Source organism: Elgaria multicarinata, chromosome 4 (assembly GCF_023053635.1).
Source record: "Elgaria multicarinata webbii isolate HBS135686 ecotype San Diego chromosome 4, rElgMul1.1.pri, whole genome shotgun sequence".
NCBI lineage: Eukaryota > Metazoa > Chordata > Lepidosauria > Squamata > Anguidae > Elgaria > Elgaria multicarinata.
This window is the reverse complement of record NC_086174.1, coordinates 46,102,278-46,120,151: the sequence shown is the minus strand read 5'-3', so window position 1 is coordinate 46,120,151 and position 17,874 is coordinate 46,102,278. Positions and strand designations below refer to the sequence as shown.

Genomic DNA, 17,874 nt, shown 5'->3' with positions numbered 1-17,874 from the left:
CATTGTCTATTTTTTTAACATACAAAGTTTAAAACAATATAAATAACTAAAAACAATCTGAAGTCACTTCTAGTCAGAATACTGCAGTTCGTTCAATAACAGCTGGGTTCGTCTGGTCTGTCCCTTCTTAATTGGATCCATTTCATTAAAATATCAGATAACACTATAAATATGGCTATCTTTCCGATGTAACTAGGCTAGAGAAAACTACAAATCATACTGTTTATTGCTCTGCATATCTGTTTGTTCTGCAAAAATATAGCCTGTTCTTTTTTGTGTGTTCATATCTCATTTTACAAATGTTATGGTTAGATCCTTTCATTAATGCAACTTTAATTCCTTGCAAAGTCAAGAAGGTAACAGTCATAGTAATTAAAAAAGTTTCCTTGGATTAAAGGCACACCTGGGTTTGGAAATGATCTATGGTGGGACATCTAATGCATTTCTCCAACATCACAGCTGGAGTGAGTAAGTTCTTGCTCATTTGTCTTGGTAGATAGCTTTGTTGAACAACTCCTGTGTTGGTAGTTCTCTAGTCTCACTGGACATCTTCTCATTGTTCAAACTACCACTACTCTAATTTTAAAACTTTTCTAAAATGGGCTCCAGCACAATGAAAACCTATTACTTTTCTTTTCTCCCTAATTCAAAAGGTGTTTTACCTTGCATTGTTGTTTTTATAGCAGTTAAGTCCTCTACTAGCTATCTGGGGAATAATATAACTTAATAGAAGGTTAAAATGGTATCATATGTGTATTTAAATTGTTACCTGAATTTTTCACTGCTGTTGGTCTAGCAAAAGTGAGTACTCCTCCCAAGACACACAAAAACCCTACTATTTAATTTAAAACTTCATTGTCCCTCAATATTGGGCTAATTTGCACAAAATCCTGTAAACTAATCTCTGCATTTACAGAAGTTATAGCAGCTGTTGTGTCTAAAACAGCTGCTAAATAGGTTCAATTCAAAAGTAATGCCAACATGTTTAAAAAACAAACAAACTTTGTCTGTGAACAAGGTTTGAATGGGTTTCAGGCACATGGTCTCTCCTTCTCTTCTCCTGCTGATAATGAGGCAAGCTATGTTTTGTACATTTCCTGAAGCAGGATTGTAAACCACAATTTGATCCTGGTTTGAAGGGCGAGCACAACACATGGTTTGCAACAGGGAATTGTTGTTTGCTACAGACTAGGAAGGGAGGAGATTTCAGAGGGGAGGAAAAGAAGATATATAAGCCAAAGGTTTATTACAGGCTCATTATGAAGTGCCAAATCATGATTTGGTATGATGTCTGAACCAAATTATAGTTAGCAAGGCAGCCTTGTTCCAGCCCTCAGCAGCTGTAATGCTATTTCTCTCATCGTACTGCCACTCGCCTCTTTATCCTCCTTGGCAATGCTTTGCTTCATGCAGCAGAGAGATGAGAGAAGGAAGTCACAGAAAAAGAGAAAGTGGCTGAGTTTGGACAACACACTAACCAATGGTGGGGGTTTAATAGGAACAGAATGGGAAACAACCGTTGATTAGTGTGTCGTCCGAACTCAGCCAGTATCTTCTTTGTTCTTACTGGCTCTGTTGCCTGAATAAACTGGTGCTGCTGAAGAGTGTGAGTAGATAAGTGGTAGCAGTAGTGGTGGTGATGCTCAGAGGGTTGTATTTAGCAATTTCAGAACCAAAGGTTACTACAGCTAGCTAGGAGCTTCTGTCTACACAGGGGCGAATTAACAGACTCTTGTGTGACCAGCATGTTGTTCAAACTGTCCCTTGTCCAAAGGTGATGCCTAACTTACTTTAAAGTTATACAATTGGGAGTATAAATTGCCAAAGAATGGTAAAAAAAACAAAGATAAGCTGCAGAGCTCAAAACAGAAGCAGGCTCTCATGTCATCATCTTTTCTGCCTCTCATAATTGGGAATAAATATGAATAAGAAGTTTAAATGCAAAAACATTTATATTCCTGTTTTTATAGTTTCCTCTTCTATTGACTAAACCACTCAGTACACTGGTTGTGTGGGAGCATCTTTCTTCTAAAAAAGTACCATCTTCCATTTTTAGCAGCGTATTTTGGGCAGTTTGGAGTAGTGGTCAGAAGGAAGCACATCATCTTTCCATTGGAGATTGAGTTGCTCTCCCAACTGCCCCCATTTAAATAACTGTAAGATATATATTATGGAAACCATTCCATACATGAGGTTTACTGCCTAGTGGCTCTGGGTAGATTTGACTCAATACATATATGAGCCTACTTCAGAACCTTCTGTTCAGCAGCTAATAACATTTAAGCACACATAAATAATAGCATTAATAAAACCCATGCAGGTGGAAGGGGGCTGTAGAATGTCGACTATATTTTCTGAATCCTATGATCAAAGAAGCATAATTGATTTTATTATTATTTTTTGTCTACCAGAATTGCATGGTCACCTTTCTAATGTTAACTGACCACTTTTGTATTTCATATCACCACCTATTTATGAAATTGTGGAAATGTTATAGTTCATTTCTTTGAACTTTTTTTTCTGGGTATTTGTGCATTTCAAGCACCATGGCACAGGTGCAAGCATCCAGCAGTCCATGTAGTTTATTCAACCAATCTAATGAAACTAGGCAATAGGATTAAACACAATGCTTCCAGCTTATGATTTAGTAACATGAAGACTTGTTTATTTATTTATTTATTCTTTCTGGCATTTATATCCCACTGTTATATTAAAATCCCTCAGCGGTTCACGATATTAAAATCCTTTAAGTACCACATTAAAAGCACAACATTAAAACAACTGCAATAAAAACTATTTACAAAGCACCAAAATGGAGCGGCATGGTTAGATTACTTACAGCCCAGAGAAAGCCTGGGTGAAAAGGTGCATTTTTAGGAGGCATTTGAAAGATGCCACATTTTCTGCCTCCCAAACTCCACAGGGGAGGTTTTTCCAGAGGGTGGTTGCTGTTACAGACAGGTGGAGGGAACCATTTTTTAAAAAGCAATCAAATAATACTGGAATGTTCTAAGCATAGAAGGCTCTGTATGGTATCTGCAATCTCAGATACAAATTATATGTTGTATAAAGGCTTGAAAATCCTTCCTGTTCCCTTTTTCCTTGTGTCTCACTTTCTGTGCATATCTTGTTTCCTCTTTTTCCAGGTGTGCCAATGCTGTTTGTTATCCTCTGGGGAATTGTCAAGTACCTTTATGAAGATGAGGGGTTGGTTCAGTTCTGATTCTTAGCTGATCTTTTGTGAGGGTTGTGTTTGTGGGGGAAGAGGACGGTGCCCATTTTACTTTGGCTTGATTGCTTTGGCAGTGGCTGTTGCATTGGCATCTTATGCATTTGCTCATATTGTAGCCTGGTTAGAGTAGATCATGTTTTGTATTAGAAATGCCTCTCATCACATTTTGTTAAATAAGCACAAGCTTTTGCTGGTCAGCCATTTTCTGCATGCTTAAATATGTGTCTTTATGGAAAGGTATTCTGTTTGATATCCTCCAGCTGTGACTCACCCCACCTGGTCAGGCTATCTCTAAACTTTTATTTCTAGTGGTAGCCTTTATGGGCAGCTCAATCCATTAAACTTCCTGTTACTGAGGTTAATCTCTGTGGTGAGGAAAGTGTGTATACTATAGCAGTGTGGATGTTGATGGGGCAAAGATTGTGTTTTTACTCAAGTTAAACATGAGCTGGGGATCTGATACTTGCATCAGTATTCAAGGGTTGATTGTGCTGGTGGGAACAACCATTAGTGCAATGAGAAACTAGCGCTTGCTAGCACAACCCAGCTGAAACTAGTTGAAACTACAGCTTCTGGAACTGGAACAATCAGCAGAGCTCTCTTTTGTGAGCCCTGCTGACTTGTCCCATTCCAGAAGTGAAAGTTTTTGCTATAAGGTTGTCAAAGGCTACTAGTCCTGATGGGCCTATGCTATCTCCAGGATCAGAGGCAAAATGCCTCTAAATATCAATTGCACAAGAGGACTATTGCCATAATGTCCTGTTTGTGGGCTTCCCAGGGGCATCTGGTTTTATTTATTTAGACATTCATATACCACTTCCCAGCCCTCAAACCAGTTGACAATCATAAAACACAATCCTGATACAGTAAAAGCGCCGTAAAACAAATAAAATAAAAGCAGCTGCCAGCAAAGTTAGCACAGTTAAAACTCATTAAAAGCCTTGTGGTCACCAACTGGAAGGAAAGTTTCACAACTGGGGTGCTGCCACCAACAATACCTCATCCTATTCAACCATTCCTCCCTTGGTGATGGAACATGGAACAGAGCCTCCAGAGAAGATGGTAATTAACAGGCAGGTTCACACATTAGGAGGGGATCCTTTAGATATCCTGGTCCCAAGCCATTTAGGGCTTTATAAGTAATCATCAGAACCTTGAATTTGGCCCAGAAATGAAACAGGATTGGTGTAATATGATCTCCATATTTTGCACCATTTGCACTTTTCAACACTTGGGGGAAGCATTGTAGTTAAGTGCATTGCAGTAATTTAATCTAGAGAGCTCTAAGGACACAATCCTATGAGGATAGTCGGCAGCCTCTGAACACAGAGTCTGCCGAGCATCCAATATAGGGTGGCTGGAGGGCAGAGGCGATCTTTGCCTGTGCTTTCAAACTGCCCTGCATTTTTGCTAGACAAATGGAAGGAGGCTGGGGCAGCCATAGGAAAAGACATATGACCACAGCCCCAGTTCCTCTCCTCCCTGCTATGGTCCAATTCCGAGTATGGAGACATAGCCAGAATCATGCTGGCTTTGACAGGGTGGGGTGGGGGAGTGTACTTTGAGGTTGGAGCCCAGAAACTGAACTGATGCAGTCTGGAAGGACATAGGATTGCTCCTTAAGGCTTGCATAACTGTGGCCAGATCCCCCTCCTCCTGGAAGGCAGGCAATGATCACATCATTCAAACCTGAGAAAAATGCATTCCTATTCATAGTTGCCACCTGGATGTCCAGGAGCAATGCATGATCTTGGAGCATACCCAAGCTGTATACCTGCTCTTTTAGAAGTGGTTGTATTGTTCTCCCAGATTCATTGGTCTACTGACCGCCATTACCTCTGCTTTTTCTGGATTAAGCCTCAGCTTGTTTGTCCATATCTAACACATCACGGCACCCGACCAGGGGTTTGCCACTGTAGGTTACGTAGACTAAATAGGTCTTTGGTCTGATCTAGCAAGGCTCTTATATTGACTCATGCTAGCAGTAATATATGATACTCTAGAGGATGGCAAAAGCTCCCAGCAGCACATTGTATTTATCGGTATAATATTCTCGTGCAGAAAAGATGCTATTCTCTGTAGGGGCATGATTACCTATTTGATTTTACTTGAGTTATTCAGACTTGTTTATAAAATACACAGCCCTATTTTCTGTGTGGGAGGCAACTTGCTACAGCAAACTATGCTACACAAAGGAAAGCAATTGCATTACCATGCACACTGTCCTTTATGTTTTACTATTTACATGAATCTGAAGGAGACATCAGAATGGATATATTTGAACAAAGACTTGCATTTCACATATTCAGTCCTCCACCAAGTTATGTATGCTTTAATAACTTATTAATTAAACACATTTAACGAGGTACAGGATTGCAACAGGGAAAGCCTGACCTTACTGTCCTGCCATGATGACTGCCTCATTATCTGCACAACCTAGATAGTTTCACTATCCTATTCTCACTCAGCATTGCCAACTCACAAGCAATGCCAGAACAATAAATGCAGGAGAAATTACTGTAAGCTCTTTTCAGTTGTTTTGGCCATGCTCAAGGCCATGCTCAGGCTCTGCCCATCATCATACATGCAGTTGATTGTACATCTGCAACATGCCTACCTGCAAATGATTCCACCCCACCCCTCATAGATTCATTAAAAGGCATAGAAGTGGCCTGAATGCATGATAAAAGCATTTCTTTATAACTTCTTCCCCGCTATAATATTGACTTTGGTCAATGATATTGGTGTTCCAGTGTCTCAGATGCTTATCTCTATTTTCGGGGAAAATATTCAGGAGGTGTGGTGATTGAGTATTGAGTGCTCTCCCTTTGTACTTGATGCTAATTGTAATTTATTAATTTATTACATTTCTATACTGCCCAATAGCCGAAGCCCTCTGAGCAGTTCACAAAAATTAAAACCACCAAGTACAGCATAAAATCTTTTATCTTTTTAATGCTTCACCTTTATGTTCACCGCTTCGGAATCTGCCTTAGATGTGGAGTGGTATAGAAATGTTGTAAATAAATAAATAAATAAATAAATAACTGTTCTCTCTCTGAGCACCAGTTCCCTTTCTTCCTTCATGTACTCAAGGATTCATAGGTCTGGGAGCAACATTATGTGTCCTTTAGCCGTGCTAGATGGAACAACCATTAGATGGATCCACAGTTGGCTACAGAATAGGACTCAAAGAGTGCTTATCAATTGTACCTTCTCAAACTGGGGTACCACAGGGCTCAGTACTGGGCCCAGTGCTCTTCAACATTTTTATTAATGACTTGGATGAGGAGATGCAGGGAATGCTGATCAAATTTGCAGATGACACAAAATTAGATGGGATAGCTAATAACCTGGAAGACAGAAACAAACTTCAAAGTGATCTTGATAGGCTGGAGTGCTGGGCTGAAAACAACAGCATGGAATTTAATAGGAATAAATGCCAAGTTCTACACCTAGGAAAAAGAAACCAAATGCACAGTTACAAGATGGGGATATTGGCTCAGCAATACTACAAATGAGAAGGATCTTGGAATTGTTGTAGATCACAAGCTGAATATGGGCCAACAGTGTGATGTGGCTGCAAAAAAAGCAAATGCTATTTTGGGCTGCATTAATAGAAGTATAGCTTTCAAATTGTGTGGGGTACTGATTCCCCTCTATTCAGTGCTGGTTAGGCCTCATCTTCAGTACTGGGCACCACATTTCAAAAAGGGTGCAGACAGGCTGGAGGGGGTTCAGAGGCGGGCAATGAGGATGATCAGGGGTCTGGAAACAAAGCCCTATGAGGAGAGACTGAAAGAACTGGGCATGTTTAGCCTGGAGAAGATAAGATTGAGGGGAGACATGATAGCACTCTTCAAGTAATTGAAAAGTTGTCACACAGAGGAGGGCCAGGATCTCTTCTTGATCATTCCAGAGTGCAGGGCATGGAATAACGGGCTCAAATTAGAGGAAGCCAGATTCCGGCAGGACATCAGGAAAAGCATCCTGACTGTTAGACTAGTACTACAATGAAACCAATTACCTAAGGAGGTTGTGGGCTCTCCCACACTAGAGGCATTCAAGAGGCAGCTGGACAGCCATTTGGCAAGCACGCTTTAATGTGGATTCCTGCATTGAGCAGGGGGTTGGACTCGATGGCCTTATAGGCCCCTTCCAACTCGACTATTCAATGATTCTATGGTTTAATGAAAAGTTAAGGATTGAATATAGTATTTATTATTAAAATTACATTATTTTTTTCATTTTTGTAATTATGTTGTGAATCCACTTTAAATGCAGCAATTGCAGAAAAGAGCTTGGTGTGGTGGGGGTGAGAAAGAAATCTATAGGTGTAACATGTCTTATCCCATCTTTTGATTCTATGAAATATATGAGGGATGATCCTATAAGCTCAATTTTAGATTCCTTGTTAGATCCGGTTCTTGTGATTGTCTTTGAATAAGTCATTTTTGCATGTGTCCTGTTCCTATTTATCTTTAAAAATATTCCTAGCCCTTTCTGAATCCTTTGTCTAATACCAGATCATAGTAAATAAGACCTTGGCCCTGAAGGGTTTTTTTCTGGTTAATAGTACAGCTTCAAAAAATCAAAGGTTTGTCTGCTTCTAAGCAGCCATATGCTACAGGCACAGCACAGTATTTTTTGCCAATATAGAGATGTACTTGGAACGTTTATGCTGAATTGCTTGCCTTTTGTATTACTTGGAGGTGACTTATGGTTTCTGTTAAACAAAACCCTTTGATTTGTTTGGATGACATGATAACCAATGTTGGGTAAAATAGTCAACAGTGAGTTAAATAGTCAGCGGTTGGTTATTGTGTCGTCTGTCAGGACTTTTTAACACCACATTTGGCCATATTAACCAACGCAAATAACACACACTGTGCAGAGCTGATTATTTGAACAACGATTGGTTATGATGTTGCATGTTGGGCACCATTGACTATTTTGGCACACACAGTTGTATATTTTTGGCAACTAAAGAGTTCGTTGGCAAGAGCGACCAAAGTGGCAGCTGCCTCTCTAGTCCAGCAGGCAGAACTCACAGTGGCTGATGGGATACCAGTGGGATGACTGAGGGGGGAGAGAGGGTGGGGGACGTGTCAATCAAACACACCGTTGACTAATAGTCAACTCAACACTGGCCTTAATCCATACCATGGTTGATTATAATCATGTCGTATGGACAGTACCCTATCGATAATCAACTGTGAAGTTGACTATTAACCCAACATTGACTACTGTGTTGTTCGAATGCAGCCACTGTCTGTGCATTCAGGTGGTCCTAATGGGCAAGTTAGGTTCCCCAAACTTTGTATAAATGTTTGTAAAATGGTACAATAAATAAATGTTGAGCTTTTTCTTTTTCATAAAGGGCAATATTTCAGTGCCTTAGGCTCAATTGTGGCAATTGTTACTCATTTCTTAACAATTTTCATACCCTTTGTCTCTGTGGTACAATAATAGATGTGCAGTAGGCATTTGTGCCTTGCTTACGAGGGATATTGAGAAATGAATAGTGTCCAGGACACAGTGGTTTAAAGCAGCTGACAGTTCTGAGTGCATATGAAACTGAAAATCAATAATTTTAAACTGCAAAAACAAAGAACCTCATCACAAATGGGCTCGTCTTTTTCCTAAAAGTACAAGCTATCTTTTAATAAGAACAGGTTATTGGACAGGCAGGGTGGACTTTCTGTTTTAGTTGATGTTCAGTGGGCAGATCTTGCTTACTCATGCAGGATCTAATTAACAGCTAAATGTAATTAAAAATTGAGAAGGAATTCTCTCCCTCCCCAGTTCTGCTGGCTGATTATTTTGGCAGGATTATTTGGGCCTTATCTTGTAATGTGTTGGATGCTCATTTGCTTCAGTTGTTAGTTAATCTTACAAAGACATTCCTGTCCTATAGACATGTTTAGCATAGTGCACTTTGCTGCTGTTTGGATCATATGGTAGTATGTTAAGAGCCTGATCACATGTGTCCATTCTGATGTTCTAAGACAGCTTTCCCCAACTGGATGCCCTCCAGATATTTCGGACTTCAACTCCCATCTGCTTCAGATAGCATGGCCAATGGTCAGGAATACTAGGAGTTGTAGCTCCAAACATCTGGAGGACTCCAAGTTGTGATAGGATGTTCTAAGACAAGATGGAATATCCTTGATTTTTTAAAAAGAAAGAAACTGGAGAACATCATGAAGATGGCTGAGAGGACACACCAGTCAGGAAGCTAGACAAGACATGATTTGTCTGTCAAACAAGAACAGAACAAGACCAGGAAACTCCTGACTCCATCCAGGTACAACTAAGTCTAGTGTCATCTAGTGACTGAACTATATAATGATTCGGTCCACATAGAGTGTACATGTTCAGACTGATTTTCACTAATCTGCTGAGACCTAATGGCATATGAGGATTGGAGCGAATCTACATATTACGCTAACGCAGAGTATGAAACTGAGGCTTAGTGTTTTGTTTTGTTTTTAACTTTAGTGTAAGCATGCATGGCCCTGATGCGGATTGGGAACAATGCAAAGTACCCTATTTCTTCTATTCTAAGACACACTTTCCCCCCCATATAAACATCTCTAAAAATGGGGTGCGTCTTAGAATTGCGGGTGTGTCTTAGGGTTTTTTTTTCTGTTGGTGGTACTGAAATTAGTGTGCGTCTTACAATCGATGGCGTCTTACAATCAAAGAAATACGGTATTTTGTGAGAAGGAACCCAAACCAAAGAAACACCTGTGAATGTTACAGCTTTCTTTCTTTTTTGTCCTCTTTCTAAAATAATCCAGATTGGACTAAGCAGGTGTTCACTGAAAGTCCAAACAAACTAATGCTTGATCTGACCATTAGAGCAGGAAAATTGCTGCAAACCTGGACGTCTGACCGAAGCAACACATTGATTTCCATTTGTAAATCAAAGCCTTAAAGAGAAGGAAGAAGAGTTGGTGCAAAGATTTGATAGCTCAGGTTAAAACACTGCTTGGCATCAAGCTCGGAGGAAGGAGATTTGGCTAACAAATTCCCACCCTGTCGTATGACTTGTCTTATGATTTCTAATGAAGTAATCCTCCATAATTATTTACTTTTAGTTATTAACAAAATATGATGTGGAAATTTGTCATAAGAAAGCTAAGAAGAGAGATTTGAGAGCACCCATTAGCCTGAAGCTTTCTGTGTTCTAAGATCTAAACAGTTGCATCCATCTGTGCAATGAGCCTTGCTTGTTAGCTAATACCTACTATTCTTTTCCATCTATGCTGCTAAGATGTGTGACAAGGAGAAAATGACTGTATGCATGCACTAAACCTTCCCTCCCCCTGGTGCTTTACTTTTCCAGCTGCTGGAATAAGAACATTAACATGAACTACTGGTTGATCATTAGGCTGCCCATTCTTGTTGCTATTGTGGTAAGTGATTGGGAATTCTTGCAGATAATTTTTAGCGTTTACCAGAGATAAAGGAAAGGGGTTGGAAATAGTGGCTGTGTAGGCGTACCTCCAGTAACAAAAATCTCTTTCAGGATTGGCACTGATACTTTGGACTAACTTAGAATGTGTAAGCCAGGGTTGCACAATCTTTTTGCCTGCATTGGATGTATGCTGGGGGCCACAGATGCAGATGTACACATGCATGCTCATTCAGAATCAATTCACATATAGCTCTGTCTCTGTCTCTGTCTCTGTCTCTCTCTCTCTCTCTCTCTCACACACACACACACACACAGTCAGTAGTGGGTAACATATAGCCCATGGGCCACAAGCATGCAGCTTCCATCGGCAATTTTCGTTGCCCTCACTACTGCAGAATTTGCCAACCAATTTCAGCAGCACAGTGGCTGAAAAGAACGCTGGTTTTCCTTTAAAACATGGCTTTAAAAAAAAAAGTATCCAACGAGCATAATTTTGCTTTAAAACAACATGGTGCATGTTCCCTGTGCCCCCTTGTTTAAAGATAGATAGATAATCATAGAATCATAGAATAGTAGAGTTGGAAGGGGCCTACAAGGCCATCGAGTCCAACCCCCTGCTCAATGCAGGAATCTTCCATAAAGCATCCCTGACAGATGGTTGTCCAGCTGCCTCTTGAAGGCCTCTAGTGTGGGAGAGCCCACAACCTCCCTAGGTAACTGGTTCCATTGTCGTACTGCTCTAATAGTCAGGAAGTTTTTCCTGATGTCCAATTTATTATCATCATAGTTTAGCACCACCCTTGTTTAAAGGAAAATCAGGGTTTTTGTAATTGCTGCAACACTGAATTTCGGTGGCAAATTTGGTGGCAGTAGCAATTCTTGGGAGAGTGCAGCCCTCACTGGGTTTCAAGGGTGAGGAATCGGCCAGCAAAAGTTGTCCTGCTGTGGGTGATGCCTCAGGTTTTTCACTGACATGTTTGTAAAGGTTGCTTTGTGGTGGGGTGGGGGTGGGGGATACAATTTTCAGCATTCTGGTCCTTGATGCCCATCAGATTCATAATTCACTTGTAGCTAAATTCCAGCTCTTTAAAGTGGCAGCACCCTTTTCACTGATTTTCCACACTGGTCTCCAAGTTGTCCAGACAAGTAATAACCACCTCTGTTCATTTTAAGATTCTGCAGAGGTATTTATTTATTTATTTATTTATTACATTTCTATACCGCCCAATAGCCGAAGCTCTTGGTATAATCTTCCAGGTAGTTTAGCTCTTCCCCCAAGAACTGTGCTACACATTTCACAATAATATTTACAGCAAATGAATAATTGTCACCTATATAGTTTAAAAGAAACCTTAAACACAGATGCCAAGTGTAAATTAATATGGCTATGCTCCGTGGAATCTGGAATGTTTACTACCAAGATATACTCTACTGACTTCAATAGAAACACTGGTTCCATTCACATTTCTATACCTAAAATAGTGTTTTTCCCACAAGATGTCACCAAAGCTGAGATTTGTAGAAGCCAGCTATGACATACATTTTATACATCTGGGTAGAGAGAGAAAACACACGAAACCAGTATTTGCTAACTGGGGATTCCAGTTGTGGCTCCTCAGCTACTTCAAGGCACAGAGCATTTGGGACGGTCAGTCTTCTCTCTTGAGATTAGCTGGTGAGCAAATAGGAGTTAGGACAGAGTGACATATGCCAGATACTTGACTGCCGCAAATTACAGCATATGTGATATCTTGCAGAGGAAAATACTTTTTTTTCTCCAGGTCTAAAGATTGCAATCCTTTGTGCTTTGTTTCATCCAGGTAAATTTCCTGATCTTTATCAGAGTTATATGCATTATCATTTCTAAGCTGCAAGCCAATCTGCTGCGCAAAACTGACATAAAATGCAGGTGAGTCACCTTGTCAGCAAACACTATTAAGTGCTTCTTCATCTTTTTTTAGGGCAAAATGCTTGAGGCATCTGATTAACTGGGATTGTTACAGATTGCAGTTAGTAGGAGGTACTAAGCAGAAACTTAATTGCAATTTGATTCAACAACAGCTTAATCACAGATTAAGTTTGGCAGTGGGTGCAGTGCCCATGGGGAGCCTTTGTCTGGTTTTGAATAGGAGGAAGTCTTTAGCATTTTCCATGTAGGCCATAGCTAGACAGGGCAAAATCCCAGGTTGATCCCCGGGATTGTCCCTGTGTGTCCACATGACGCACAGGGGATCCTGGGATCAGGGAGGGATGATCCTTCCCTTGTCCCGGGATCTCACCCTCCCCTTTCGCCCCGGTTTTTCCACAGAACATGTGGCCAGGCGTCTTGGGTTGACCCAGCTCCTTATGATACCTCGTGAGGAGCCGGGAGCTGTGCATGGGGTGCAGCACTCCTCAGGAGTGCTGCGCCCATCGGGGGTAGGGTGGGGGAAGCGGGGAAAATAACTTAAATTAAAAAACCTTACCTTTTGCGCATGAGCATTTGTGCGCTGCTGCCCCTTTAATTCCCCCCCCCCAAAAATGGCATGTGCGATGCCTCTCCTTCTGAGGTCATTGTGTGTCGTGTGTAAACAGAGGAGGGTTCTCGTGATAAACACATCGCAAGATCTTCCCTCCTCTGTTGTGAGCTAACCTGTAAGACTATCTAAGGCCCTAGTCTCAAGGATGAAGGATTAGCCCAAATATTTGGAGGAAGGAGTGATAGCAGGTTACACACTGTGCAAGCATGTTCAGAAGCCTTCCCCAATAAATATGATGCTTCCAGACGAGGTTTTATCGTGCAATAGTATTGCCTTCTTTATGGAATTGTCCCCAGTACTCCAGAAGTCATCATCTTCCATTTGTAGCCCTCCTGTGTTTTCTCACTACTTCTTCCATAGTTTTTCTTACCAGAAAAGAATCTGCTAAGGAAGAAAAGGAAGAATAGCTGAGCAGTGCCTTTTGAGTATTACTGCTAGGAACATTCCATTTGGAAGCTCCCCAGATTTACTCATCATCACATATTTTCTAATCCATGCTCTCCTTTTCTCGTATTCAAGCACTTTATTGTGGGGAAGTTTAGTATCTCTGTCAGATTTCTTTACATATATCTTTTGGTACTTCCTAATTAGAATACAAAGTTATAGATACCATGTCTTTGCAGCACCACACAAAGGTAGACTTAATGTGATTGTGCTTTGTGGCATCTGTAAAATATATGGAGCACTTCATTAGTAGCTTACTACAGCTTCCAATGATATGGTATATTCATGGATGCCCTGCATCTGGTATGGATTTAATAAAATATTTCTTTTTCTCTGTGCGTGGATAGAAATAGCATTTTAAGAGCAGCAGAGGCAGTTTGATAACGCTTCTGATGTTCTGTAAATAAATTATATTCTTCACTCCTGGAGTGAGTTCTGGAAAAGCTATCCCCCAACCATATTAAAAACACCCTTTTGTTCCAATTCCATGGGTATGTCTTGGGTGGTGGGTATATTAATGTAATGCACTCTGTGTGTGCCCTTGAAGACAGTTTGAAAACTTAAATTGGTTCAGAATGCGGTAGCAAGATTTGGGTCTGAGGATGGACCACATTAGGTCATTAATGTTTTTTGGCCAAATTCATTGACTTGAAATTAATGTGCTGACTTTGGCTGTTAAAGCTCAAAATTGCTTGGAACCAGTGCGTCCCAGGAATTGCCTCCTCCCATATGAACCTTCTTGAGATCTGCACTCATTTTCCCTTTGGCTTGCGGGAACAAAAGAGAGGGTTTTTTTTTTAGTTGTGGTCCTAAACTAAACTGTGGAATATCTTCCTAGGATTTATTTCCCAGACCCCCTCTTTGCCTATTTTCAGATGGGCTCTTGAATTTTAATATGTTTTTTAACCTGCTGTTATTGGTATGATTTTTATGATGACTTTTACTGCTGTTTGTTTTATTGTTAGGCTTCTTTTCCATTTTTGTAATGATTTATATTTTTTTGATTTGTAGCCAACTTGAGTTTGACTTTGTCATAGAAAGTCATGATTTAAATACCCAAATTAAATACATTAAATTTCCAAGTAGCTCTCAGGCATGCCTGGTCCTGGGAATGACAATTTCCAGGTGGCAGCATGGATGCAGCCCCATGAGTACATGGATGAGTACATGGATGCAGCCCCATGAGTACACATGCAAGAAGACTAGGAGCTGGGAGAGAATTCTTGGAAGGAGCAGAACATTTCCTCTGCTGTTCATGCTGAGCCAATTTTAGATTGAGCTGGAATTGCTACTGAGATTCTGACAATTATTTTTCTCTCCATTCTTTTGTTGTCCTTTGAACTCATAGCCATCCAATTCCTGTTTTAACTACAAATGTTGGGAAATTCAGTGAGTTCACAAATTTATGTAAAAATTAAGGAGGGACTGTAGCTCAGTGTTAGAGCATCTGGTTTCCACACAGAAGGTCCTGGCTTCAATCCCTGGCTTCTCTACATGGGGCTAGAAATGAATCCTGCCTGAAATCCTGGAGAGCCACTTCCAGTCAGGATTGACCACACTGCATTAGATGCATCAATGGGCGGGTTCTCGTGTCACACCAAAGCACCATGCGAACTAGCCACGGTGGGTTAGTTGTTCAGAGAACAATCCACGGTTGCCCTTGAAGACGACTTGGAAGTTGCAGCTAGTGCAAAATGCAGCAGCTAGACTGCTGGCGGGTACATCTCACAGAGACCACATAACACCGGTCTTAAAGGAATTGCACTGGCTGCCTATATGCTTCTGGTTGGAATTCAAGGTGTTGGTAATGACATTTAAAGCCCCAAACGGCTTGAGACCTCGATACTTGAGGGAGCGCCTCTCCTTATATATGACTGCCCGAGACTTGAGATCTGTTGGAGGAGCCCTTCTCCGCATCCCACCAGTGCAACACATACTCTATTATGGGACAAGGGAGAGGGCTTTCTCTGTTGTGGCACCCTGACTGTGGAATGCCCTCCCCTTGGAGGCCCGACTGGTGCCGATGCTGATTTTATTCCGGCACCAAGTGAAAACATGGCTTTTTAACAAAGCCTTTAATGGTTAAATTCACTAAGATGGCACATTGTTTTAACTGTTTTAATTGTTTTTACTGCTTTTAAATTACATATTGTTTTAACTTGGTTCATGGTTTAATTTGTTTTTAGCTGTGTATATTTATTGTTTTATACTATGCTTTTATCTGTATGCCGCCCTGAGATCTTAATGATATAGGGTGGGATACAAATGTTTTAAATAAATAAATAAATAATAACAAACAACCGGGCTTGCCATGGCTTGTTCTTACCTCCTTCCCCCTCAGTCCTTCAGCTGGCTCCAGCACATCTCCCCAAGTGCCTTTGCTGCAGATCCCATCTTGTCTCCTCACCCTGGCCCCTCCCACTGCTTCAATCACTACCCCTGTTCATTCACTACTTCCCGCCCCCCCCCCCCCCGTGCTTTGAGTGTATGCAAATGTGTTGGTAATGGGCGGTTGCACCAGTAGTACTTTTACACACATACACACACACACCTAAGGGAGCCCCATTTTCTATGGTCTATGCAGCCGCCTTCCCATGTTTCTTTCTTCTTTTTTTAACCATCAGGAAGGATTTGTGCACATCTGCTAAAGGACAGTAACTGCAGTAGTAAGTGCTCCCCAAAAAAGGAGAGTTAATATCTCCCCTTTCAAGATTTGGGAAAGTATTGAAAAAAGGAAAAGATGACGAATGGTGAAGGTTTTTCCAAAGTGCCATTTAGGCATGGATGGAAGGGCAGTCACTGATGAGGGAGACTGGAAATGGCACTGGTGAGATCACGAAGAGTGGCAAAATATTTTTTGCTGCTCTTGCCAAGTGGCTTTGTAGTCAATCTTGGGAACCCATGATAAAATTGCTTTCCTGGGTTCGGACAACATGAGAACCAACTACGGGTATGAACAACCCTCCAAAAAGCCATGGGTTCTCAGCACTATTTTTTTTGCAAACAAGCCACCTGCGGAGAATGTGCTGGGCTTGGACGACATGACAACCCACCGTGACCAGCTGACCATGGTGCGTTGTCGTGTCATGTGAAGTCAGTCACATGAGTTAGCTTCCTACATTCCTAATGCTCAGTTTTCAACTCCTGAGACAGAACATGGAACAGAAACCAATCTCACTAACAAAATCCATACTTTTCCAAGGCTTGTAATGAGTTTCAGGGAGAAACATGCTATCCCACAAAAATGTGCACATTTGAAATGTGTCCACAAAACTGCTATTTTGAATGGGGGGAAATTTGTTTATTTAAGAAACATGTACAAATAATATTTACATTTAGAAAAATGCGCACAGAGATATGTACAAATTTTCATAAGGAAAAAAGGCTTGAAATCTGATGCAAACATGAGTCAGTAGGAGCTTGTTGGTGGACAAATGAGAACCTCAATGAGATCATCCCACACAGTAGTACTCTGCACCTCTCTCTCCCTCAAGAGTGTACATTGACTCAGATGCTGGATCAAATAGCTATTTTTTTCTTTTGTACACCACTTAGCGTTGCACAGCGTCATTGTAACCCAGCTGCTAATCCTTTCCTAGCATATATCCTGCAATGACATCTTAGTTCTGATGTGTAAACTCTGATTACGTAGGTTGAGAGTGCGTGTCTACCCACCTCATACATATTTAATAATCTTGTTGGTGCAGTGCCTGAATTTTGACATGAGGATGACTAATTCTAGTTTGTCCTCTTCCCCTTTCAGCTAGTTCACTTTAATCATTGGTTTCTCAATGCAAGTTTTTTTTATTAAGATATTGACACTAAACCCATCTCTTTCATAAAGATGTATTCTTACTGCAACACAGTGGTTCCCTCCTCCTTCTCCTCTATTTCTCCTCCTCCTTCTTCTTTTTAAAAAGCATAGTGATCTATTTATCTATTAATGGTAATTTGTCATTATGGAGTGCTGGTCAAAATCCTTCAGTACCTCTGCCTAATGACTACCAAACATTTGAGTGGATTGATGTGAATATTTTTCAGGAGTTAGATTCATATCATACTGGAGTGCTTTTGATCTCCACAAACCACACAGCACATGGTTATCTTCTACAGTGGGGAGACAATTGTGGAGTTAGTATAGCTCGTGCAGCCTGTGATGCAATGTAGAGCTCCCTGTGCCACAACGTTTATTTCTTTTTGGGAACTTTGTCCCACCTTTACAGCATTGTGCTAATTTACTAAGCCAGAAACACCAT

At 40.8% G+C, this 17,874-nt stretch overlaps 1 protein-coding gene across 1 annotated transcript in view; it reads left to right on the top strand.

The window, feature by feature from the left end:
- The window catches only part of GLP1R (glucagon like peptide 1 receptor), a 96,637-nt gene that overhangs the window by 69,854 nt on the left and 8,909 nt on the right, over positions 1 to 17,874 (top strand). Inside the window, exons 9-11 of the mRNA XM_063125402.1 lie at positions 3,147 to 3,207; positions 10,584 to 10,653; positions 12,476 to 12,564. Coding sequence (XP_062981472.1) covers positions 3,147 to 3,207; positions 10,584 to 10,653; positions 12,476 to 12,564 — 220 coding nt within the window. The remainder of the gene's footprint in view (positions 1 to 3,146; positions 3,208 to 10,583; positions 10,654 to 12,475; positions 12,565 to 17,874) is intronic.